Source organism: Acomys minous (genome assembly GCF_964271855.1).
Source record: "Acomys minous genome assembly, chromosome: 9".
NCBI classification, from domain to species: domain Eukaryota; kingdom Metazoa; phylum Chordata; class Mammalia; order Rodentia; family Muridae; genus Acomys; species Acomys minous.
Window position 1 is genome coordinate 92,604,917 of NC_140490.1, and position 26,971 is coordinate 92,631,887.

Consider the following 26,971-nt stretch of genomic DNA (forward strand, 5'->3'; position numbering starts at 1 on the left):
ACCAACCCCCAACAGATGGGTGGATACTTCCAGAGTCGGGGAGGAGACAGAAGCAGCTTAACTGGGAACAGGCTTGCAAGACTTCCTCAGAGCTTTGGAATGGAGCGAATCTCAAAGGGTCTGTGAGCGGTGGCCCAGTACCCATGAAGAGCCCTCCGGGAAAAAGGGACTCCGTGGGGACAGGGTCTATAGCTCAGCAGTAGGCTGCTTGGGCAGCATAAGTTACACATAGTCTAAAATGACGAGGGATATAGCTCAGCTGAAGGCTGCCTGTGCGGCATGCCCAAAGCCTTTCAAACATTACACATAAGGAAAATCTATGCAGAGGTGACTGCCTAGAGCAAAGCGAAAAGAAATTGATTTCAAACGAAATTCATTTCAGAATCTACTCAGGGAAGTATTCTTTGTATATGAGAGTTGAAAACACAACACCAGACAAAAACAAATAGAAAAACATTTCTAACAGACTAAATAAAAGAATTAAAAAAAATTTTTTTTAGTTCACCCATCAAGATTAGCAGTATGCAGCAAAATCAATGCATTTGGGGGGTGACTAACAACACTAAAATGCATTATCTATGCTAATATCTAAAAGTCGGTAGCCTAAGCATTGCTTCAGGAAGCTAGGAAAAATGAGGAAATTAATCGCAATGACGACAAAAAAATCAGACTAGAAATTCATGTAACGTAAAATAGGAAAACAATGCTTTTTAAAAAAATCAATGAGATTAAAAGATAATTCCTAGTAATTAATAAATCCCTAGAGAGGCTAACCAATAAAAAATATACAAATTATGAATATCACAAATGGAGCAGGGCCCATCAGTACAGACCTGTTAAAAGGAAAACAAGGAAATAAAACTCTATAGATTACCAGTCACTCTATGCTCACAAATTTAATGATTTCAATGCAATTTCTTAAAGACTTCTTATCAAAGCTTACTGGTAAGTAACTGTTCAACAAGACAGAATTATTAAATAACCTCCCAAATCAGAAACTACAGGCCCAGACAGTTTCACTGGTTAATCCAATCCACCATCTGACAGAAGGACCACTTCCTAGCCTTTTTACGAGGTCAGCAATACCTTAATATCAGAAAACATACCAACACAGGGAAAAACAGTATAGGTCACTATCTAATTTTTTCCCTTGTTTATGTGGGGTACGAGGGAAGGGTGTGCATGCCTGCTGACACTCACACAAAGGTCAGAGTGGGTTTTCAGGCTGTATTTCTCCATCACGCTGTCTTATTGCCTCAAGACAGGGCATCTCGTGGGAAGTGCATCATTTCATGTAGGCTAGTTGTCCAGCTTGCTCGGGGAATCTACCTGTCTTCTTCTTCTTCTTCTTCTTCTTCTTCTTCTTCTTCTTCTTCTCCTCCTCCTCCTCCTCCTCCTCCTCCTTCTCCTCCTCCTCCTTCTCCTCCTCTTCCTCCTCTTCCTCCTCCTCCTCTTCCTCCTTTTCCTTTTCCTCCTCTTCCTCCTCCTCCTCTTCCTCCTTTTCCTTTTCCTCCTCTTCTTCCTCCTCCTCTTCCTCCTCCTTCCCTTTCTTATTCTTCTTCTTCAAATCTGGAGTTAGGGGTATGAACAGCCATGCCTGGGTTTTAATATAGATGCCTGGGATTCATCTCAGGTCTCCATCCTTATAGAACAAATGTCTTCACATGTTGGACAATCTCCCCAGTGTCACAATTTTCCTACTCTAAGAGTAGGAAATAATAATAATAATAGATAATATAAATAAATAATAAAAATAGAATTAGTATTATTATTAAGTCTGGTTAAAATAGCTTTTTATCTATTTTTGTCTGGCATTGTGTTTCCAACTCTCTTTATATAAAGAATACCTCGCTGGGTAGATTCTGAAGTGAATTGCATTTGCTACTATTTGAACCAAACCTTTTATCATTTTTCCCCAAATTTGAGCTTACATAGGAACACCTTGAGTCTAGTCCAACAGGAAACAAAGCATACCACGGGGCCTCTCAGGTTTCTACGCTTAAGGATAAAGGCCATGTTGGCAGCTGTTAGCTCACCAAGACCACTGGCAACAGTTACTTAGCCAAGATAAAATTGTCTGTCATAACTTCCTAGAAAAAGAGTCTTTCATGAATGTCATTGGCAGGATGATGGAACTCTCTGGACTTCAGAGACCACTCAAGAGCTGCATGCTGTTATACGTGCAGCTACGGCTGTAGGGGACGGAGTGCAACGAAGAGTGGAACCATGCAAACTGCCTTGAAGCCTTCCCAACCAGGTTCAGAGTAAGCAGCTGCTTTCCTCTCTGAGGCCACAAAGCACTGCTTCCCAGGCTTGGGTGCGGCACACGAAGAGAGCATTTTTGTACCGTGTGCATATGGCACACACATGATACAAACACATATGTGTGTGGGAAGCACTGCCTCTCAGATAATAAACAGGCTAAAGGTTTGGAAAGGGTGTCAGAACCTCCTGGGAAACCAGAAGAGAAGTTGGGGGGACGGCACCCCCACACTCCAAAGCCTTTTCACCTCAACCTCCTCCTTCACAGGACAGAAGCTGGGCTAGAACACTCTCCCATCTGGCCCTCCTCTGTCTTTTCTTCCATGTTGAACAGAAGGAAGATAATTCAATTATCTATCCAACTGAAAGCCGAAACAAAACCAACGAGCTAAAACCTAGAAAAGTGTAAGGTCCTTGGTGGTACTCTCTGCAGAGTGGACTTGGAGGAGAAGTGGGCTGGGGCCGAGGCCATTTCCCAACAAGTCTCCCTTTGATTTCAAATGGCCTCGGAATCACCTGGACTCACGTCCGTGGCATGTTTATTAAGTGATGACAGAGTCGAAAAGAGTAGCAAGTATAGTTCCGCTGGCATCCTCATGCCTGCTGGGTGCCTGCTGAGCGCGCAGGCGCGAGGGCAGCGATCACGCTGTGATAAAGCATGGCTCGGTGTGTCTTTAAGAGCCAATTAGATGCCCATGTAGACAAACTCCTGGAAACAACAGCCAAAAGAACCTCAGCACCCCTCAGGTGGTCTATGTTACCACAAGCAAAATTCCATCAGGGCAGGCATCTGGGGCTGCTTGCAGTGGTAGCCTATAGACTAAGTTAAAGGAGTTTAACCCTTTCCCTCTGAACTTCTCCGTACATGCTTCTTTGGCTTATTCACGTATAGGTATCAGTAACTTATGTATCATTTCACAGTGTGTGCTTTGGGAAGCTTCTCTTAGTCACTATTTACGCATTATTTATATTCTTGAGCATTTATCATGGTTAAAGGCATATTGCCTGTATATTTGAGATATGCATTTTCTTTTGTCCACTTAAAACCATCATTTTAGCATTTATATTTTTGTCTGTTTTTTTTCAGATACTATATATTGGTATTTCTAAATCTCGGCCGTCTACCTCTTTGTTGTTGTTTCTGGCCTAGGTCAGTTTCCTCACTATAGCTTCACAATGGTAACTATCAGAATTTTTTTTCTCTTTTGCTCATCACCTACAGGTTAGAAGAACAAATGAACTACAATGTAATACTTAGTAATATTTTATTAATAAACAAATAAATTAGTCAATTAATAACCAGGAAGAGATGGTTTTTGAAGCCAGGTTATGATGCCGAGCAGAAACAATGACAAAATAAGAATTCATGAAGCAAATGTAACAACAGCTAATGCTTACAGACCCTTTGGGCATGCCAGGAGGAGAGCTGAGTCTTTTAAAGGCAGCACCTGTGTTTTTCAGTACACCAAAGTGAAGGAAACGGTAATAGCAACAAGTTAGTACACTGAGTATAGGTATTTGGCAAGGTGTGTGTTAATTGCTATTTGTGCATAATCACTATATGAACATCAGAGCTCCTTCAGGACAATCTGTAAATGCCTAGCTAAGGAACTGTGCCAAAGGTCAAATGATTTAGCTCACAGCAAGGCCCTGGAGCAGGGCCTGCAGATACTAATCACCTGACTGTGTTATCTACCCTACCATCTGTCATCATCAACACCATTATCTCCATCATCGGCCTGCCTTCCTCCTCCTCCGCGTTATCTCCACTCTGTCAGTGAGGAGGCTGGAGTCCAGACACATGCATTAACCCAGGACAACCAGAAAAAGGATTCCCTGGCATTGGAATTTGAGCCGTTTGCCTTCATGTCTTAACCCACCCCGTGATGCTGTGACTCTCCTCCTATCAAAGGTTTCCAATACCGGGAAATCCTCAGGAACCCACACTGCATTACACTCCGTACCAGTTTAATCTCCCAGTTTATTAGAGTCATTACGGAATTTCATAAGCAGGGCTGTGCTTGATCTCAGCCGGAATCTCAATACATGTGGTCTCAATATATGAATATTAAGGCTACTTGTCAGTCAAAAAGTGTCCATAGACAAAGGGTCCATTGAAACTGTCTATATCCACATCATGTGATAATCATTTCAGTGTTTTTGGAAGCTTTCCTAAGACTCTAGAACTAGGCCTCACATGTTAAAATATGTTCTAAAAGACAACAGGGTTACACATTAACTCAAACAGGGCCTTTCAAGACAGCTGCCATCCTCTCTGTGGCTTGTGTAAACTCTGACACTGAGGCCAATGTGACAGATGCTGACCTGTTAGGGGACACTGCCATTCAAAGTTTCCAGTCAGCTGCAGACATTTGAGATTTGGGTCAAAACTCGTTCAGATGTAGTTATAAATGACACTGATAGCTTCTGGAAAAAAAGAAAGGTCCAGATTTGATCTAGGGCCGAGCAAACGCCTGTCACCATGCATCTATATTATACCTGTATTCAGCAGTGATGTTAAAAAAATATTGAAAACTGCAATTTCCCTCACTATGCTATATCTATGGCAAATAAGGCTTTCAGATAAATTATAAAATTACTAATGGAACTAGAGACAAAAGCCAACAAAAGCAGACAATCTCAGTACGATCTCAGTTTTGTTTCTAAGTTCCAAACTTTTTGTCTCCTGGCGGGGGAGAGTGTTTCTTTCTTTCTTTTTTTTTTTTAAATGTATTTATTTATTATGTCTATGAGTACACTGTCCTCATGCACACCAGAAGAGGGCATCGGATCTTTTTTTTTTTTAGAGATGGTCGTGAGCCACCATGTGGTTGCTGGGAATTGAACTCAGGACCCCTGGAAGAACAGCCAGTGCTCTTAACCTCTGAGCCATCTCTCCAGCCCCCGGGGGAGAGTGTTTCAAACGTCATAGACTCTGAAGCCTGTAAGTCAATCCCCAAAACAAGAGAAAAAGCCAAAACTTTATATACAATAATCTAATTTAGCCCTCACAAAGACCCTTACAGACTAGTGGTTCTCAACCTGTGGGTCGTGCCCCCTGTGGGGGTTGTAAAACAGATATTTACGTTATAATTCATAACGGTAGCAAAACTACAGCTATGGAGTAGCAATGAACACAATTTTATGGTTGGCGGTCACCACAACATGAAGAACTATATTAAAGGATTGCAGCGTTAGAAGGTTGAGAACCGCTGCTGTGTACAATAAATTTATTTTTACAGAGGTTGGGGCATATAGAAAACAAAGTGCTGGATAGAATGAGATTTGGGTAGCGTGATGTCTGATCATCCTCCCTCCTTCCAGGCTACTGAGGTCTCTCCCATAAGGAAGGACCGTTGAACACAACTTTTCCCAGCTTCCCTTACAAAGCTCTTCTGTAAAGATACCATTAGGAGCCAGTATAGCGCGGAGGAGAGGCCAGTGCTGGGCTCCTGTTGTTTCTACTGTCGAGAAGGGTCATGAAAGTGTGCCATGGCAACAGCTCAGTTTCCAGGTGAGAGAAAGGATACAGGAGGACATCGCTGTGTGACGTAAGGTATGGACCTGGAGCTATTAACTTCAGCAAAGGCAGCGTCCTAAAGCCTTGATGGTTCCCTGCCCTTCCCTGTTCATTAACCAAGGGCAGGTTTCACTTGTTTTCTTCTAAGAACACATAAGAGCACAAGGCAGACTGATATTGACTTTACAGCCACCAATGCCCAAACTCCCAAATCCCCAACACTATATGACACCTAGTGTACTCCTGTGACCTACAGATCTTATGGTGGCAATTGGAGAGAGAGAGAGAGAGAGAGAGAGAGAGAGAGAGAGAGAGAGAGAGAGAGAGAGACTGATCTCCAGGTCCTCAGTTGCGGTTCGTGCAGCTCAGCCAGGTGAGCTCTCTTGGGTGCCTTTTAGATGCCACCTATACCCAGACTTAACACATTTTAGCACAAAGGGATTGTGAAATCACAGATTATCCAGTTCCGGTTTCAGAAATTCCCAGTCGATAGGCTTGGAGCGGGACCCCCAACTTTGCTGTTTCCTCAAAACTGACGCATAATGCTGTTCCACATCTATTTCACGCTACTCAACTGGATACAAAGCCTCTAACAGGAATGATAAGACTCAATCGAGTTTTTACTTCTTGGTTTACATTTTACTAATTATTTTACCCGTGCTAAATTTGTTTTTATTTCTATATGCTTTTAAGACTCATTTTATTGAGGGGCCACGCTATGGAGGCCAGAGGAGAACTTTGAGCAGGCAGTTGTCTCCTTACGCTATGTGGATCCCAGGCATCGGGCCCTCAGGCTTGTTGGCAAGGATTTTTAGCTCTCAGCCATATCACCAGCCCCATATTAAACCTATTATTGCCTTTTATTTTATAATCTTCTTTAAAATACTAATAATAGCTTCTCTGGATCATCTCTATAGCCATCTTGTCCTGGCATTTAAACAAACTGCCCTCAGAATTTGTTTGTGCCGGTGATCTCTCAGAATTTGTTTGTTGTTTGTGCCGGTGATCTCTCAGAATAACAGCAAGAAATATGACAGTTATTAAGAGCAGTGGGAAAATAGCAAAGATAAACTTAATATTCATGATATGTCCCCAGCTCTGGCTAAATGGAGCTCTGAACGAACCAGGATGTGGTTCCAAGAACAGCAGTGGAGAACGGGAGCCTTTTATGGCACATGGAGTCGGCTTGCTAACCTCAAGAGGCTATGCCTCACCGACAGCTCAAACAACAAAACCACGCATCTAACACATTGTATTGTTTCATTTGGGATGTTTTTGTAGGCTCTTTTGTTTTGTTTTTGTTTTTGTGTACTCAATTTATAAATTTGGTTATTTTCTTACATATGAACCTGGTTCAAGAAATCACAGCAGCCAACACAGCAGAATTTTACTAACATGAAAGCAACCAGAAGACTCTCACCTTTGCAGCCCTCGCAGGTGAGTGCGTTGTAATGGTACCCAGAGGCTCTGTCTCCACAGACAACACACAGCTCATCCCCTTTTATTCTTCCCGCTGCTGATGTGGCCATTCGGGGCTTCTTGGTCGCAGGCATCTCTGAGACCTCAGGCTCTCCCTGGTACACAGTCTCAGCAGGCAATCGCCTAAGTTCGTAGATTCCAGAAGAGTACCAGTCTTCCGGTTGCTGGGGGTAGAAACCCAGGTTGGAATAATAGGATGATGAAGAAATCTGTGGCTGAGCTTGCGGAAACTGGACATTGCTGTACGGAGAATAGGGTTCCAAATCCAGATTCTGCCCCAGGTGGCCTGCCGCGTGTTCTGTTAGCACACCTGAACAGAAAGATCAACAAAACTGGAATTAATGTCATCATTTTAGAAGCTAGAGAGGTATGTCAGATCTAATATTGAAATGGAAATTTAGTTACACATGCGCTATGAACACATACAAAAGTACAAAAATATATTTAACTATATATAAAGTTGACTTTTAAAATACGTTCGTCTATAAATATATTTAATATGCATACATGTGTGTATGTAAATATATATAGGAGAGAGATAAAAATGTTTACATGATAAATCATAACCTCAGGGACCAAATGTGGAACCCAGAGGACACATGAACGACAATGCTGCTGATATGTAATAAGCTCTTGAAAGCTAGTAAGGGAACACTCTAACAGCCTAAGGAGAAATAATAAAAGTCATAAATAGTTTTTTAAAACTGCTGCATAAATCCACAAAAATATTTCCCTTTGCCAATAAGCTCAAATTAAATCTATAGCACATTTGTTTTTAAGTTTAATGACAAATACTCCTAGAGGGCAATTTGCTAGGATCTTCCATCATTTAAAACTCTAATATTAGCATTATTTTTTTTCAGTGCCAGGAAAATTTATTTAATATATAACTAAATATTTATATAAATATATACAAATATATGCAAATAATATATAAATAAATATAATATAAACTATATTAATTGCTGCATGAGAGGAATTTCCATACAAATGAGGTCATTCATTGTTAGCACCTTGTAAGAACCAGAAGTTGAAAACATACCCCAGCAGAATGATTGGAAAAACTGCAGTCTTTATGCACTAACATTCAAATGTGCAAAAATAATAATAGTGATTATTTGGGAGGGTTTCTACAATGGGCAGGTATTATTTTCAAAAGGTGAACTGTAGAAAAATATATAAATTTATGAATAAAAAGTCTGTGTGTCTTTGGTGTGTGTGTGTATGTGTGTATGTTGTAGGCAACTTTCTTCACAGTGTTTCACAAACTCAATGGTGGTGAATGTGAGAGGTGATAATTACATTTTCTGGGGTAAGAAACTATACAATCTCTTTACTGTTTGAGATTTTTGTCATGTACATATTATTTTAATTATTATTACATAGTAAAAACCTTTGAACAAAAGATTCCACCACTTAGCAGCATTAGTCCTCCTGAACTCAAAGTCATGTCCCCTTACTCAAGCTCTTTGTGCAGATGGGAATTTTTCTTAACATTCACAATTTTCTCTTCATATAAAAGGATGTAAAATAATAATTCCCAGCAATAACAATTGAGTTAAAATGAGATAAGGCATGCCAAGAACTTTGTTAAATTTGACACAGAAGAAGTGCCTGAAAACTATAGATGACATTAAAAATAGAGATAATTATTCCTAAAAGCATTATTGTTAAATAAAAGGCTTAGATATAAAACCTCTAGGAAATAAAAATGAGCAGGTTATGAAAATTCTTCTATTTTTGGAAACATAAGCTATGCTCTTTAGGAAACAAAATGGCTAAATTATGCAAAAAAGAAACACACACACAAAAAAAACCCACCCCAACATAAGTAAAAGATTAGTGTGTAAATGCATCTGATTCTTGAACACACTGTCAGACAGCCCTCAAGCATAATTCCAGCTGCATTTCTCCTAAGTAGCGGGACTTTAAGCAAACAAACTTGATACTCCATGTTCACACCTCAAATGGAGAAGGAAACTTCTAGATAAAGGCTCTGTTAATGCCTGACTGAAATAGAGCAGATCCCCAGTTCCTCATTGGAAGCCCTTGGAATCGAATGTGCTTTGGAATTCAAAGCTTTTCTGAACCTTAGGGGTGTTGGAGAGAGGGCTCAGTGGGTAGAGTGTGTGCTGGGCCGGCATTGGGCTATGAGTTCAGAGGCTCAGCATGCTATAGACCCATGTTCCCCAACCTTCCTAACTCCGCGACCCTTGTTGTGGTGACCGACCCCCCCCAACCGTACAACTATTTCATTGCGACTTCATAGCTGTAATTTTGCTGCCGCTATGAACTGTAATGTAATGTAAGTATCTGATGTTCACCCCTGTGAGGGTGTCACATCCCATAGTGAGAAGCGCTGCTCTATACAGCCCTAATGGCCAGCACTGGGGCCCTGGAAGCCAGAGGATGTCACAAGCTCAAGGACCAGCCAGTCTCGACAAAATGGTACAAGTCCAGCTCAATGAGAGAACACAAAACTAAGGTGAGGAGAAAAAGGTGTCTTCCTCTGAGGACGCCTAAGTCCAGTCTCTGGCTATCTATATGCACACGTGGGTGAGTGTCCCCCACATACACACACACACACACACACACACACACACACACACACACACTATAATTGATAAATTGATCAAACAAACAAATAAACAAGTAAATAAAATTTAGAACCCCTTGATTGGGCACGGGCCTGGGCTTGATCCCCAGAACTTCAAAAAAGAAAAAAAAAATTAGTTTTTGTTGTTGTTGATGATTTGAGATTTCAGAACAGAACGCAGTGATATTTCACTGTATAGAACTCAGTGTCTGAAGCAAACACAGCACTGCCTCCCGAGTGCTGGGATTACAGGTGTGCACCACCACTGTCTGGCCTTGTGTCTCTTATTGATTCACATAAAATAGAATACTTTATTTATGTGTTTATTTGTTCATTTATATAACTAGAGTTTTACATCCGTTGCCCAGGAATGACCACCAAAAAAAAAAAAAAAATCGGTTGTTTTTGGGTTTTTTGTTTGTTTGTTTGTTTGTTTGTTTTTTCAAAACAGGGTTTCTCTGTGTAGCCTTGGCTGTCCTACACTCTCTTTGTAGACCAGGTTGGCCTCGAACTCACAGAGATCCACCTGCCTCTGCCTCCCGAGTACTGGGATTAAAGGCATGCGCCACCACACCCGGCTCAAAAAGAAATCTTACTGAACTTAAAAAAAAAACAAAAAACAATGGTTTCAAGTGGTTTGGGAGTTTGGAGCTGGACTTCGGGATTCTGGACCTAGCACCGTGTCTCCTAAATGTCCTTCGAGGTGCTCAAATCGCTGCTGTTACAGCCATTATGACCAGTAGCAGAAATCTTTATGAATCTCTTCCTAAGATTAAGCATCCAGCATCCTCCGTATTCCTTGAAACAGTAGGATGAGGTACCATCACCCCTCCTGCGTCCCCAGGCGTCCCCTGGGCCCTCTGTTCACACTTCAAACAGGTCAGTGCTGTCTCCACTGCGGATCTGAGTGCGGTTGCTGAAGCTGCTTCTTGCTCCTACCTCGCTAAGAAGCTGAGACTTTGGAGTTTGCCCTCAAAGCCCAATCTCTGGAAGACGTCAAATGTGAAGTATTTCAAAAACCAAAAAGCGGTGGGGGTCGGGGGCAGGACTGTCTCCTCCTCTGCTCTCTGTACTTGAGCTTGGAACTTCCGCTGTGCACAAAAAAACCACAAACAGGCCTGCAAGGTTCGGCGCGCGCAATTCTTTCTCTGTTCTAGCCATTCTTTTTTGTTTGTTTGTTTGTTTTGAGACAGGGTTTCTCTGTGTAGCCTTGACTGTCCTGGACTCACTTTGTAGACCAGGCTGGCCTCGAACTCTCAGCGATCCGCCTGCCTCTGCCTCCCGAGTGCTGGGATTAAAGGCGTGCGCCACCACTACCCGGCTCTTCCAACCATTCTTACCTCGCGCCAGCTTTTCTGTTTTCTTGGATCTCTCGGGACTTGTCCCATGTGCTTCCTGAGCGAGGGCCCTCTGGGCATACCCACTCTCTCCTAGAGCTCACTGTCACTGTCACGCTCGTCGTTTTCTCTCTGACTAGATCTTCATAGCCAGGGTTCTGCGTTTATTTAAATGGTGCCCACAAACCATTACTTACTACCCCGCCTGGGCCTCTTGTTGCTCGTCTGTAAAGAAAGGGATATACGATCTTCTAGTCTTTTCTATCTAAAATCTCACAAGCGGGAGACGTCTCTATGAATATTAGAATTCAAAAATTTTCTACAATGGCAAAGCCAAATATTCTTATATTAAATATTGAGGACACGTTCTACACTGACCCCGGGAAACGGCTGTGGCTGAGGACACAATATACAGTATCTGTGCAAACATCAATTTCCTCCCTCCCATGCCCAACTTGTCTGTATCAGCCGGGGGTTGGGGTGGGGGGAGGGGACAAGGGGCGAGGGGGCGGGGAGGATCAGTGCATCTGACAAACAAGATTTTGGTAAAGCCACTTTTGTCTTATGAGTACACAATAGAAGAATGAAGTATGAAAATTTTGTAGATAAAATGTAAGCAAAATCCCAATCCATGTCTTTAATCAAATATGGCTAAAATTTCTGAGGCAAATAAAATATAAAAGAACAGAAAAGGTATACGAATAGTTTCACTCTGGCCCGGATTGCATCCTCTAACATGCTCTCTCAATTCCCCCCACCCCCACCCCGAGCACTGTTTCCCATCAACACAGTTTAGTGAAGCCAAAGTCAACGAACCAATTAAGCCACAGAATCTGGATTCTGACGAATCCAGGGAAGTGGTTAATGTTTTCTCCTCACATGACAGCTTGAGGCCACCGAGCATCATTTCAGTAAAGCAAAGATCTCCATAACCAAAAAATAAATAAGTAAATAAACAAGAGTCCCAACTCAGGTCAGTTAATGCTATAAAGATCCTATCTACCTCTTGGGACCATCTAGTGAGGCCTGGGACACAAAGTGAGGCCTGGGAGATGACCCAGGCAGCCACGAGCCTGTCAGTCACACATGCGTGAGGGCCCTACATCCCTCAAAACCACGTCAGAAAGCCAGATGAGCTCCTGGGATCTTCTTGGCTTTGCTCTGGAGTAAGCCCACCTAAGGACCCAGAGTCAAAAAGGAGCCTGAAGCTCACTGGCCGGGCAGCCTACTGGACAAGCACCAGGCCAGTGAGAGCCCCTGTCACTAGAAAACCCCGCACAACCAAACAAAACAAATGACAATACCTAAAGAACAACACCTGAGGTTGACCTCCCTGCCTCCACATGCATTCGTGCACACACATGCACACACACACAAATACACGCACGTATGAAGTTTTTCCAAGGTTATAAACGTTATGCTAAAAAACTAAAACGCAGCAAAATAGAATAGTATGCAATGATACAAGTTAATGCTTCTTTTCTTAAAGCATATCCGCTTCCAGCATTGCATAGTCCGCTGCCTAGCCACAGAGCAGAGTGGTGAACATACCAACAGTGTGAAAATGAAGAGTCAGCACAGGTGACATTTTTTTTTTTTACTTTTTTTTTTTAAAGGGAGACTTTATTTCTTTTCTTTTTAAAAAATATTTTATTTATTTATTTAATGTATATGAGTGCTCTATCTGCATGTACATCTGCATGCCAGAAGAGGATATCAGACCACATTTATAGATGGTTGTGAGCCACCATGTGGTTGCCGGGAATTGAACTCAGGACCTCTGGAAGAGCAGCCAGTGCTCTGAACCACTGAGCCATCTCTCCCCCATAGGTGACATCTTAAATGGCTGGACCAGAGCAACTTATACTACATAAACTGACTAAGAGATTTTAATTCTATGCGTTTTATGTATTACAATTTCTCTGGACCATAAACCCCTGCTCTGACCTTGCTATCTCATTAGGTAACCCTTAGTTTAAAGTGCAGTGCTGAGAAAAAGGATTGATTCTGAGGATCCCAGAAAAAAAATCTTGACTTTAGTGATAAGTAACTGGTAATCATTTACACACACAGTCTGCTCTGATGACACAAGCACCAGGACATTTATTTCATCATATATACCGGACACTTGCTATTTGCACACATTGTCATAGGCTTCAAGGACACAACCATGAACAAGACAGGTAGAAAATGCCCAGCCTTCCGTTTCTCTGTTGGAGAAATAGCGATGTCAAGGGCAGGACACAGGCAACTAAATCATTAAGTATTGATTGATGTGACTGCAGATGTAGAGGAGGTTGAAGTGGATCAACTTGTAACTCAGAGTATCGGGATTTGGAGCCTTTGGATAACTCCATGAGAGTTTAGGGAAAGGGTCTTAAATAGGCACATATGAATAAGCTCCAGCGTAGTCTGAGAAGTCCCAGAAAGCCAGCTTCTGGACAGGGGCCTCTGGCTTTCCACAGACTCTCACTCACAGGAACTTTCTGAGATGAAAAGTTCAGTACTTACAATATGATAGCCATTAACCACTTAAGGATACTGACCAGTTGAGATGCAGTGTGTAATCCCAAGGGGAGGAGGAGTCCTAAATTTATTTAATTCTCAGTAATGAAAATTTTTAATTAAATAATCAGATGTGGCCAGGGATTGGCATATTCATCAGTAAGGCTTTTGGCAGTTTGTGAACAGAGACGAGGTTCACATGTTAGTGTCGATACTGTCCCACGACCTCAGTTAGAGTTGGTGTCTGGTGCAAATGATCCCAATGTTTGTTTGTTTGGTTTGGTTTGGTTGTTTGTTTGTTTGACCTCTGACCCAATGCTAAGCACAGCAAATGTTCAATGCATGTTTGTGGGACTGAATAGAGTGGAAACTCTCTTTAACGTATTCCTCACTTCCTAAGCCATGGCTTACTTAGCCAAACGACACAGCGTCGTTTGTGAAGTTGTTTGCCGTTCCCGCCACCAGGCCCTAGGTGTAGGGGTTCCTCCCCGGGGTTCCGTCAGCTGATGACCTCCTTCCATGAGGCCTGCCTCACTTCTCTCAGGTAGAATAAATCTCTCCTAACCTCTGTACACACTTCCCATAGAGCACTTATCAGAAATGTGTATAATCATCCATATTTGTCCACAGCCTGGTCTTCCATGCTAACCCTGAGGCGGGAGTTTGAAGCGCACAGGTGAGGAGACTGATCTGGACAGTAAGTGTGTGACGACACTAAACTTGTTTTAGCTTCTGCCTCTGCCTCCACTGAGCTGGTGTGATGTGCTCCCACGTCAGAGGCTGCAATAAGGCAGCCCCAGCACCAGGAATGTAAATTGCATTCCCCACACAGAGCAAACATTCAGGACATTCTGTTTTTGTTCTCTTGCGGTTATTCGGTGACCTTCCCGAGAGAGATATTAGATTGCATTTCCCGTTCTATTCTTTCTGGCACAGGGCACAGTGCCTGGTACATAATAAATGTTAAATAAATGTGCGTTAAATAGAAAGGGGGTCGAAGATTTGCTTTCCAAGCCCCGTAAGTCATTTCTGTTTCTAAATACAGTGTCAGCCACTTTGAAACACCACTCTTAGGCAAAATAGGATGCTGCCAAGTCTATGATCAAAAGTTCAAAAGTTTGAATGTCGTTGTAATTATGGGGGAAATGATTAGCATTTAATTTTTGGTGGAAGTTTCGAAAGATGAGTTTCTGTTTTGAGAGAAATATTAAGATAATATTTATATTATACTGTCTTTTCTTAATAAAGCATATTTTAACTAAGAGAAAATAAATATCCTAAGCCTAAATCTCAATTTCATTCATCTTATTTGCCAGAAAACACTGGAAGAAATATGCTACAAAACTAGTTCATTACATTTCTTTTTTAAAAAAGCTTTCTTTTTCTGGTTATTACTTTTTACCACATGCCATAGTCTGCAATGCATCTTTTTCCTCATGACCCTTGTACATACTTAGACATACGTGACCAAACCAAACTTCCATAAAACAAATTTATCTTTACCTCTGGGCAGGTGCGCTGATGTTTTCTCTATTCTGCTTTAGTTTTTAACGCTGGTCCCAAGGCACTGAGCAGGTGTTAGAATTCAGTGAGATGGAGGCTCAGCATTTCGAAAGACAGAGGGCCTTACATTAGCACACTGTAACTTTCTTCAAGTGTCCACAGACGTTAAAGTTACTTGACTGACTTGAAATGCTAACACCAGGTTGGCCTATAGTGCCAACAAGACACTCATATGCTTAGAACTACAAACATCAACCCACCACAACTCCCCATTCCCCGTCTTCTCAGGTTGTCTGGGCCTCTCTCTGACAGAGACCTGTGGCCTTAATCACTAACACAAGGCCCCCGAATTTCCTCCGTGCGGTAGGAGAGTCTGCGTTAGGACAGCTGTGAACAGGGTCCTACCTTTAGCAGGCTTCATGCTCATCACATCCGGCCCAAACCCTGGTAGCCGGTGGCTGTGGTGAAGACTAATCTGAATTGGATTTTCCAAGTTCTGAAACTGCATCACCATTCTTAGCTTCCTCACAGCAACTGAGGAGGAGGACTAGGTAAGAAGTGACAGGGGCCAGAGGTTGGTGCGGTTTACTGATTAACTCCATCACCGAGCGGAATATTTGTAAATGTTTATGAGACAAGTCCTCCATGCCAAATTGCACAGTAAGCTGGAAACTGGTGTTTTAGATAAACATTTTGGGGAGCCCTTTCCCCGCTTAAGAACTTTTAGAGGGCAAATTTCCATCCACTGCCTCTGTGGGGCCTGGAGGTCCAATGTCACACTACGGATCTTTACGTTTATAGCCAGTATGTGTTTGGAATATCAGAAGCATTTATGAATAGTGCCTCCCGGTTAACCCTCGAAGTCTGTGGACCAGGCCAGATGGATTTGTGTCTAACAATAGGGGAAGAATGATGTCCCGCCCACACTCCAGTTCATATGTTGAAATCCTAGGCCCAAGGATCTTACAGTGTGACCTTATTTAGATATAAGGTCTATGTGGGTTACATTTATATAGAGAGACAATCAGAATGGCAGTTAATCCACTATTGTTCAAGTCCTTACTAGAGAGAGACAGAGACAGAGACAAACCCCTGTGGATGGACAATGAAGTGAAGAGACAAAAGGTGACATTAATAAGCCAAACAGGAAGACCCACAACAGACTCCTCCTCAGGAGGAGACAACCCAACTGACACCCTGATTTTAGACTTCTGGCTGTCAGAACTCTAAGCTAATATATTTTGTTGCTCCAGTCATGCAGTTTGTGATGTTTAGGCACAGTAGTTTTTTTTTTTTTTAATCTAATAAATCCAGTCTTTCTTGACATTTATAAGCTCTGTAGACCATGAACACATTCCTGAGCCATTTTCTGCTTTTATTTCCTCATTTAAAAAAAAAAAAAAAAGGAAAAGCTGAATAGCCAGGGTGGTGGTGTCGCACACCTTTAATCCCAGCACTCAGGGGAGGCAGAGGCAGGCAGATCTCTGCGAGTTCAAGGCCAGCCTGGTCTACAGAGTGAGTTCCAGGACAGCTAAGCTTACACATAGAAATCCTGTCTCAAAAAGCCAAAAAAAAAAAAATTTATTTTTATGTTACGTATATGGGTGTTCTGCCAGCATGTATGTATGTGTGACATATGTGTGTACCTGGTGCCTTCAGAGGCCGCCATGTGTTTGTTGGATTCCTTGGAACTGGAATTATAGAAGATTGCGAACCATCGTGTGGGTGCTGGGAACCTATGTCGAGTCCCCTGCAAGAGCAACAGGCATTCTTAAATGCTGAGCCATCTCTCCAGCCCCAATTCCCTAATTTTTAAAGGGAGGAGGTGATAATAACACAACTTGTAGTCATATCTGATTTAAATAAAATAATATTTTTAAAATGCCATAAGCACATTGGTGGCTTTTGTCATTGCCCTGATATGGCATTTTCGGTTTCCTTATTGAATAGAAACAGTTCCCCCTTTTAAGAAACCCTGTACATAATTTCTGAATATAAACTTCAAGGCTTTGCTGTTTTGTTTTGTTACTGTTGTCTCTGAAAAAGCTTTAGCAAGGGACTCTGTAGGCTCCAAGTTGATTCGGGCATAATGCGACTATGCAGGCTACACAACTTTAGGTAAGTGTCTGGGATGCTGTGGGTCCCATTTGTCTGCATTGACAGATGGTAAAAATATAGATAATATCCCTGCCTACGCCCTTCACAGGCCTGCTGTGAAGATAAAATGAGATAATCAACATGAAAGCAAATTCAAGAGACAAAGGTGATGCATGTCATAATTGCTGATGTCCCTACAGCCTTTACAAGTGTACAAAGTATATTTACATATTATCTCAGTGGGCCGCCGCCTCTGCCATATGTGGCAGGGTTTTGTCTATGAGGCCCGCTGTCTTCAACCCTATCCCACAGAGGATGAAAAGCAACTCAGGAGGGCTAAGTGACTCAGTGTATAGATTAGAGGGAAGGAAGCAGATTAAGGCATACCTGCGTCTGCATCGCTCCCTGTAGGACTTAGGAAAGCTCAGAGGATGGGGTAGAAAGAATACGTAAGAGCAGGAGAAAGAAATGACTGTGGTAGGACACGGTCTCGGGAATGCGACTCCACGGCCACCCTATTCTCAATCTTACAACAGATGAATGAGCTCACCAGCACAAGACCTGCACAAGATTGGACCAGCCTCATCTTATCATGGGGGAGGAGGCTCCTTGTGCCCTGCCAGGACCTATAGGAAGATAATGGTAGCTGACAGAGTGTGCTCTCAGGTCCAAGTACACCCCCCCTCCAACGTCTTTAGGCATTTAATGATTGATGCAGGAGGAAGAGAGATTTTTCTTCAGTGGTGTAGATAACTTCTGGAGAAACTTATACTCCTGCAAATAAACTCTTACCCAGGACTCCATAAACAACTCTAATGAAATGTATTGTGTCATCAATGAATACATAAACACATGAAAATGAAAGAGAGACTGAGTGTCTCACTAGGGTTTTGTTGCTGTGAAGGAACACCATGACCACAACAACTCTTATAAAGGAAAACATTTAATTGGGGCTACATATAGTTTCAGAGGTTTAGTCCATTATCAGCATGGCAGGAAGCCTGGCAGCATTCAGGCAGACATGGCGCGAGAGAAGGAGCCGAGAGCTCTATGTATCCGCAGGCAGCAGGAAGAGACCGTGACACAGTGGCCAGACTTGAGCATCTGAGACCTCAAAGACCACCCCCCTTCCGATAAAACCACGCCTACTCCAACAAGGCCACGCCTACTAATAGTGTCACTCCCTATAACCTGTGGAGGCCATTTTAACTCAAACCATCACCATGCTGGGTTTTCAGCAGGAATGTTGGGGTAAGGGGTAAGGGGACAGCGATAAGCAATGAAAATGATAAAAATTCATTATATGTACATATGTACATGAAGATTTCACAATGCAATCCGTGATTATATATAACCCATATTATATATAATGACTTATGCTAGTAAAAATATTGAATGAAAGAAAGAAGCTCCATGAAACCCTCCTCTCCGAATAAGACTCACATAGAATGCTTTTATCAGAAGATGGATTGAGTCTCTCCCTTCGCCCTAAGAGGATAAGCTGCCCCCCTGTTAACTACTCCTTTTCTCTTTCCTGCAAAGGTGTGCTATCTGGGGCAGTAGGCACTGGCTACATCCACCTGCACTTAAGTAAGCGGAGCCAGCTCTTGAGTCACACTGCTCACATTTCGGTGTTTCACGCGCAGGCGGGCAGTCCTTGCTGCGTCGGACAAAGTAGATTCAGGACATGGCCACCATCACAAGAAGTTCTCTTGGATGGCGTAGCTACAGAGTGTATAGATCAGTGCAAATGGCGGGCCAACCAAGGTACACTGGGCATAGGCTGTGCCGGTGTAGAAAATGGGAATTCCCAGAGCAAGTGCTTGGCAGTGCTTGTCTGACTGAGTGCTCTCCTACAGAACAGCTGTGACCGGCATCCTGGGATACAGTCTTGTTGAAAATAATTTCACCTCTAAGAAGGCGACTAGACGTGTTCTCTTAAGCATCCAGTTCTGGTTCTTTGTCCTAATCATATTTGGGTGGTCTACTTCTTAGTTAAAAGAATGTGAGTTGGGTTGTTTGGCATCTTTAAATACCCACTTTCTTTCCATTAAATGGAAATAGTAATGTCACAGGTCCTAGAGGAGTCTCTTTAAGAGTTAATGTTAACAGCAAGTACAGTTCAGGCACTTAACAATGCCCCTGGCTTTTGGGGAGTACTTAATGAAATAAGGCCAGTCACGTGCACGGAATGAAGGAATGTGTCTAGACCACAGACCAGGAGATGGCAGAGATAGAAGAAAACAAGGAAGTCTGCTTTTAAAAAAACACATAAAATAAGCCAGGCAGAGGCAGGTGGATCGCTGTGAGTTCGAGGTCAGCCTGGTCTACAAAGTGAGTCCAGGACAGCCAAGGCTACACAGAGAAACCCCGTCTTGAAAAACCAAAAGAGAAAGGGAAAAAAACCCCATAACATATCTGGTTATGTAATTTCACTATTTAGGAAATGGAGACATAAAGATTAGAGACTCAAGGCCATATTTAGCTACATAGGCCAATCTGAGCTACACGAGACCGTGTCTTGAAAGAAAAAAAAAAAAGGTTAAATGTAAAACGTACTTAGTCAATACAGTGTTCAACATACGGAAAGTGTTGGGAAAATGGCTATTATTTCAATTCTCCTTACCCCTGCAAATTTGCTTGTAAATCTGATTTTAGAGTTACTCTTTCTGAGCTTGTTACCCTCAAGAATCTTTTTCTTATTCTACATGATTGAAAGCTAAATCCTAACACTTAGAAGAATCGCCCAGGAGCTGGCCAGCTTGTCTACGACTCTCCACCTTACCGCATGTCTTTTCCAAACTATACATGCCCTAGCCGGATGCAGCAGCGATCCGTGCTGCAGTAAGGAAAGGCTCACTTGGGATCTTGCCTTGCCCCATTTCTGTAGCCCATAAATAAAAGATAGGATATGAGATTTCCTGGGACACGGGAATTAGCAAAAAACGTTAGAGATTGTTTAGAGCCATGGAAGAGTTAAGGATGAGGAAGAGTAGTGGGGTTGGGGATAGCTCAGTGGCTGGGAACTTGCCCAGAGTGTGTAAGGTCCTGGGTTCAATCCCTAACACTGGAAAAGAAAAGAAAAGAAAAGGAAAGGAAAGAGAAAACAAAATCTCCAGGTATGCTAAGTAAGACTTATTTTGTCTGAGCCCTGGGATAGTTTTCCATCTCTTATAGATGTTTCGTTTTAGGTCACCCAACAAGTTAGAACTACATTCACTTGAGCTGAGCTCAATGAGATGGAAAAACACTTGAAGTCAAACGTCAGAAATGCCCTGTAAATCCTCATCTCAAGAATTTTAATTACATTTCGAGACATCTGGGTGGCTCTGTAACATCTGGAAGAGTCTCCTAATTGAAATACACAGCTTTGGCAAGAACCAGGTTCCAAAGTGCGTGTGCTAATTAAAAATAAAGCTTACCCGGAGAAAGCAGACATAAATAGTTCAGTAGCGTATAAAGCAAGGAGGGCTAAGCAAAGGCAATGGAATGTGAGAACAGGAGTGTGTGGGGTCTACCTCCTGCTTCCGGGATTCACTGTGCTGTGGAGATTTGGGGAACCGGTTAAGTAAAATAATGGAAAACATGAATTTCAAAGTCGTTGCTACAGCAACAGTGTAATGCTAAGGCGAAGCAGAGCCTGAGTCTCCTCCCTGAAGACACACGGGAGGATATTTACAGATGGTAGACTCTTGTTGGCTCCTCTAAAATTCTTCGCTCTTAATAATGCTGAGAGGAAGAGCACTTCCTTCTTTGAACGCGTGGACTAGTGTTCATCATTTCAACAATTTTTCGGTGTGGCCCGTGGCAGGCAGTCACACTCCAGAGTGAGCATGTTTTGTGATGCTTTAGAGTTTATGGAACATCCTCTCACACGGTCCGTTCTCCCTTTCCAGTGAGTTCGCACAGCAGAAAACTGAAGGTCGGAGAGTACTGCTTGCTTGCCTCGGATTTCACTCCTCTCAATCGCATCGCCCCTTCCCCGCTTGCATTCGCTGCATCTTCCCCAATAAGTGGTTTGAGCCCTGCGGCTCTGTGAACTTGGGTCCTGGAAACACTAGGCTGTTCTTGCCTTTGTTTGTTCAGCCCCGTTGTTACAGCTCTTTGTCTAAGTACTTGATCTTTCAAGTTCTGCGGGGGTTTTAGTTCCTAAAATTTACTAAAATAAAACACGGGTTTTAATTAATGTCCTACCCTGTGCTGTGCAGAGCGGCAGGAAGCCGTGGACTTTACCACCATTGCTTTTTATTGTGCACTAATTACATAAAACCTTGCCTTCTTTCATCAGAGATGCCCCCCTTTAAGCCATAAATTAATCTTTGACCAAGTTTCCGGCTTGCAGGCTCTCCCAGGGGAAAAGAGACTTATCTCTATGAGGTCACCTTGTCTTTCCATCCCTTGCCCTCCACGGGGATCTGTTTACCGATAATGGGCTAGATTTCCATGTGGGTCTGACAGGGCCCTAGGGAGGTGGTTCCTGCAACTCTATACCACGTTCGTCCAAGCTCTTTCTTTTTTCTGATGCTAGTGTCAGAGCCCTTTGTCCCACCTCAACTCTGAGCTCTGTTTTCTAGTACTGCAGGGGACAGACGACAGTTTGGCTTGAGAATAAAAACAGTCTAGAAGGGTAAGGGAATTGGTGTCTCAGGACCTTTGGCTAATAAAACCAGCTATGAAACTGCCCAGCTGTTTTGCTTGCTGGTTTGATTTTTTTATTTTGTTTTTGTTTTGTTTTGTGAGGGTTATTTGGTTTTTTGTTGCTTTATTCCAATGCCCAGGGCATCACCAGTGCTCAACATTTGAGCTACGTCATATGCTTGTCATAAATTTTACTTGCTCTTTATAACAACACAAGCTGCGGGGTTTTGAATAGGAAACCATTAGAAAGAGTGTCCCTCCCTGGTCAGTTGAACCCATAGGTTTCTAGGTCTCTCTCTGTCATAGCTTCAGATGCACAAGTAGGGAGTTAGGGTTTGGCAGACTCCCCATCCATGGCTAGCAGTCTTTGTGCTCATGGACCATGGCCTAAACTTGGGGAGGGGGCATTGTACCCATCAGTGTCTTCCAGACAGGAAACCAGAGAAGTAGAATGCAGCACTCTGTTTTCTCTGTTCTCTCCTGTAGCCCAAGTGTGTTGAGTAGGATGTGACTGAGGCCCTAGAAGAAACAGATTGGGAAAGAATGCTTCGGCACAGCTCTGGGACAGAGGTTCTCAACCATCCTAATGCTGTAACCCTTTAATAGAGCTCCTCCTGTTGTGGCGACTCCCCCAACTCACCCATCCATAAAAATCATTCCATTGCTACTTCAAAACTGTAATCTCGCTACCGTTATGAACTGTAATGTAAGTATCTGATACGTGACACCTCCCCTCCAAGGGACGGTGTCCCACAGGTTGAGAACCGCTGCTCTAAGAACTTAGGGAGGAAAAAAATAAGAGAAATGTAGCATTGTTCCAGTTAGCTTACCAGCGGAGGGGACAGATAGAGATTTGATTCTGGACAAAAACAATAGCTGTCATTGCAGCTCATGCACATTGTGATACGTATTCCCAGAAGCCAGGAAATGATAATATGATCTCATATTATATATGTGTGTGTATAGTATATATGTATGTGCATATATCACATATACATATGAGAGCCACAACATAACAAGCAAGAGTTGCAGCGCATGCTTCGCTGCCATTTTCAGGTGCATCTAACCCGACAGCACCTGCTAGCTTTTACTCTATAAAGTTAACCTGGCTGGGACCTGGGCTGTGAAGCTGGGACTGGAATGTAAGAAAAAAAAATCTACATTTTCCTCCCCACATGCAAACTTGATCCCAACATGATTTGTTTTAATATTATTAAGCCTAGGGAATTTCAAAAGGCCGTTGTAAAATTTTAGGGCGGGAAGTAGTAGTTTTTCTTTGAAAAAAAAAAGTCGTAAGTGAAAATTTGTTTATCTATGATATATAGTAATAATACTAATTATTCTGTGAGTTCTGGTTGGTAGAGCAAAAAAAAAAAAATCCAGATATCTCTGTGTTGGTTTTTTTCCTAAGGCACTACAGAAGGGGAGGCTGGAACAGATGTTCAAGTGATCAGAAATAGAAGCACGACCTTTCGTCGCTCACAACTGACCCGCTAGATGGAGGCCTACTGGAAGAAATAAGATGCGGTGACAATGTGGGAAAACCGTCATTTAGCAAATAATTGCTGCTGGGTGTCCTCTCTCTGAGAATTACCGATCATCATCTCCTTCCCCCCCCGCCCCCCCCCCCACCGCTTCCTTTCTATTATTTATTGCTGGGTTATTCTTGATCCGGTATTCAAGGGTTAATGAAGGATGATTTCTGCCACTAAATGTTCTGACACTGTATATGGGTAAGTAGACGCATAAGTGTGCAATGCAAGTACTGGCCTCCTCCCCTTCGGAAATGCACTAATTATCACCACCACACAGGAAAAGGTAATGGCTGGGTAGGTAACAGAGCAACTGTGGTTAGAATCTCCTGGGGATATCTGATGCCAAACAAGGGATCGTGCCTTACCATGTTGATCCTGGTGGGGTTTCAAGTGTTTCCATTTTTATTACCATTGTCTATCATGGTCTACATAATGCTGGATGGGAACAATCCAGCCTCCAGGAAAGGTGAGTTATAGAGAAGAAAAAACAGTCATTCAGAAAGTGGCAGAAGGCTTCCTACCCCGCCCCAAAACCTGCCCTCATTTGGACTCTGCTAATGTTCTCAGCTGAACTCTTTATACTTAGATGTTTTTCATAAATGAATAAAGTGGGGCAATGTATCATTTTATGGCGTCATCTAGTTACAGATCTACTTAAAAATCACTTAGTACAATTTGTCCTTAACCTCGTTTAAATGACTAATCCTGACACTGTGCCATAGATCCCCCTCAGTACCGGAGGAATGCTGGGAGGGACCTAGTGCTGAGCACTAGGTAACTTCAGCCTTTAATGGGTATCATATTAAGCCATAAGCACTTATGATTTCATTCCTTAACACCCGCTATAATAATACCAGAATTCATTCTAGATCGGGAAGTAGCCTCTACCTAACTCAGTTAATAATCTAGTCTCATGGCCTTGGCAGTTGGCAAAGCCCTGGAGACCGACAGTCCTCTCCTATAAAAGGAGAGAAAGACCATTGAGTTCAATGAATCCAAAGTGCAACCTGGCAGAAAGGTTCACATTTATTGAGTCCTTAGAAGAAGTGAGATCATTTCCTCAAGCTCGCTGACTGAGGCTTCCTTCTGACACAGATTTGTTGCACTCCCACGTAAATCAGTTTGACAACTTACCAAATAAGTTTTCAGAAAGGGAAAAGTCGTCGGTGGCCTGTAAGTGGGAATGCTCAATCAGATTCATTCTGGATGCCGCTCAAGCTTTTCAATTTGAGAGAATGTGTCTGTGTCAGTGGTCTTCAAATAAGAACGCTGAAAGGCAAACACACGCACACACACACGTTCGTGGTTGCAATATGGTATAAGGCGTTGCTTAAGAGAAACAGGTGGAAAGCAAGTAAATATACAGATATCCAAATGGTTCCTCTATAGAGTTTCTGACAGCCTTTCTGCATACATTTTCTCAATATTATGATTATAGCTCACTTGAACTTAAAAAAGTTTTCAAGTTACATGCTTTCTGAGGAGACGTTTTGTAATTTAATATACCATATACTTTTTTCACTTAAATTCCAGTATTAATGAATTTAGGCAAGATGTGAGAACATCTGGATTACATTTTTACTTCTTTTATGTATAGAAAGAAAAACAGAAACAAATATAAAGACTTCAATTTACAATGGGGTCATCTTTGATTTATTTTTTTTCCATTAGTTAATTTATTTAGTCACTTCACATCCTGAATGCAGCCTTCCCTCCTCTCCTCCCAGTCCCACCCTCACAACCCCTCACACACACACCCCGTGTCACCTGTCCCTTCTCCTCCTCAGAAGGGTACCCATCGGTACCAACCCACCCTGGCACCTCAAGTTGCAGCAGGACTAGGCACTTCCTCTCCCACTGAAGCCAGACAAGGCAGCCCAGCTAGCGGAAAAGGATCCAGAGGCAGGCAACAGAGTCAGAGACAGCCCCTACTCCCATTGTTAAGGGACCCACATTGATTTATTTCATAAGCTTTATTTAAAAGTTGAACAGGGGCATAGTAAACACAAAATAGTAGTTTCATGGTATTTCTTATTGTAATTTCCTTGGTTATTTATGCAGTGTACCAACAGGTCAAAATTCAGAGACTGTTCCCCTAGGATACACTTGACTTCTTCCTACAAGGGAAATTTTTAGGAACTTGCATTTTTCACTCTAATGTCTACGTTAGCTCCACATTGGACTAGGGTAGAACTAAAATGAAAAGGATGAGAGATAATGGAGGCTAAAGAGATGCTTCAGCCTTTAAAAGCACCTACTGCTCTTGTAGAGGACCTGGGTTCAGTTCCCAGCACCCACATGGTGGTTAAGAATTGCCTGTATGTCTAGGTGCAGGGACCTGACCCCACTGTCCGCCCTCTGGAGGCTCCAGGCACATACATGTGCCCGGACATACACGCACACAAACGAAGTTTTATTTTTAATATTTAAAAAGAGAATTATACTGGTAAATCTTACTCGAATGGTTGAAGTTGCATTCTGAAGGAATTGCTGAAGTTTATTCAAGAGAAGCAGGGTCCACACTGAGCTGTTTGTGTAGGTCTGCTTGTCTTCCTTCCTTCCTTCCTTCCTTCCTTCCTTCCTTCCTTCCGTTTCTCACCTCCCTAAAGAGTGAAAGGAGTGGTCAGACAGTGAAAAGGTGAGAGTCTTTAGAGCTTGTTCCCTCGGGCTGAACATGATTTTTTTTAACCTTTCTATGCTGTGTCTACTTAGAAATATTTTTTCTAAATATTTATATTTCCTGCCCTGGAAGAGAATATTAGTGTTTTGCTGGACAAATATTTATCTCAGTAGACTCTCCCACTTTTCCTTCACTGGGCCTTTCCCAGCCCAAGCAGAAGGGAGCTTCAGATCTCTCTGGCACGGTGGTCCTCGGGAACATCTTTGCTACACTCATTCATTTGTTCGTGCTTTCAATAAATATTTATTGAGCGCTTATCCCAAGGTAAAACCTGGCCTGGACCTTCTGGGATAAAGTGACGAGGGCACAAAAGCACCCATATTCTGTGACGTCAAGCTTAAGGGGAAACAGCTATCTATAAAGTGACCCCACAACACTTCGGATTACACAGTGTAATGAACATGGTTTATAAAGGCCCAGGATAACATGCTTTAATGCAGTTGGTGTCAAGAGGCAGGGAAGCAGGTGAAGAAAGACATTGTTTTTGATTTGTTTGTTTAATTGGTTGGCTGGCCAGTTGGCTGGTTGACAGGCTTGTCAAGGGTTTCACTGTGCATGCCAAGCTGACTGGCCTTGAACTCACTAGGGAACACAGGCTGGCCTTGAACTCATAGCCTCCTGACTACTGAGATTGTAGGCACAAATCCCACGAAAAGTCAAGACAGACCCTTCAACAGACTCCAACAAGGAAAGAAAGCCAATCACACCTCCATTTTGGGTTGATTGAATGAGAAATGCCCATTCATTTGAATAATTGCTCCTCAGTTGCTAGAGTGATTTGTGGTTTGGGGGGTTGCAGAGCCCTTAAGAGGTTGATCT

At 42.6% G+C, this 26,971-nt stretch overlaps 1 protein-coding gene across 4 annotated transcripts in view; it reads right to left on the reverse strand.

Moving 5' to 3' along the window:
- The window catches only part of NR1H4 (nuclear receptor subfamily 1 group H member 4), a 55,929-nt gene extending 29,863 nt beyond the window's left edge, over positions 1–26,066 (reverse strand). For 2 of the 4 annotated variants that reach the window (XM_084795966.1, XM_084795965.1), the window contains exons 1-3: positions 25,930–26,066; positions 24,607–24,741; positions 7,203–7,571 (exon numbers count right to left, since the gene is read on the reverse strand). In XM_084795966.1, coding sequence (XP_084652092.1) covers positions 7,203–7,571; positions 24,607–24,673 — 436 coding nt within the window. In that variant the 5' untranslated portion in view covers positions 24,674–24,741; positions 25,930–26,066. Of the gene's footprint in view, positions 1–7,202; positions 7,572–15,607; positions 15,750–24,606; positions 24,742–25,929 lie in introns of those variants that run through there. The other 2 variants (XM_084795964.1, XM_084795963.1) reach the window with 1 other exon arrangement.
- Positions 26,067–26,971: the final 905 nt, after the last annotated feature.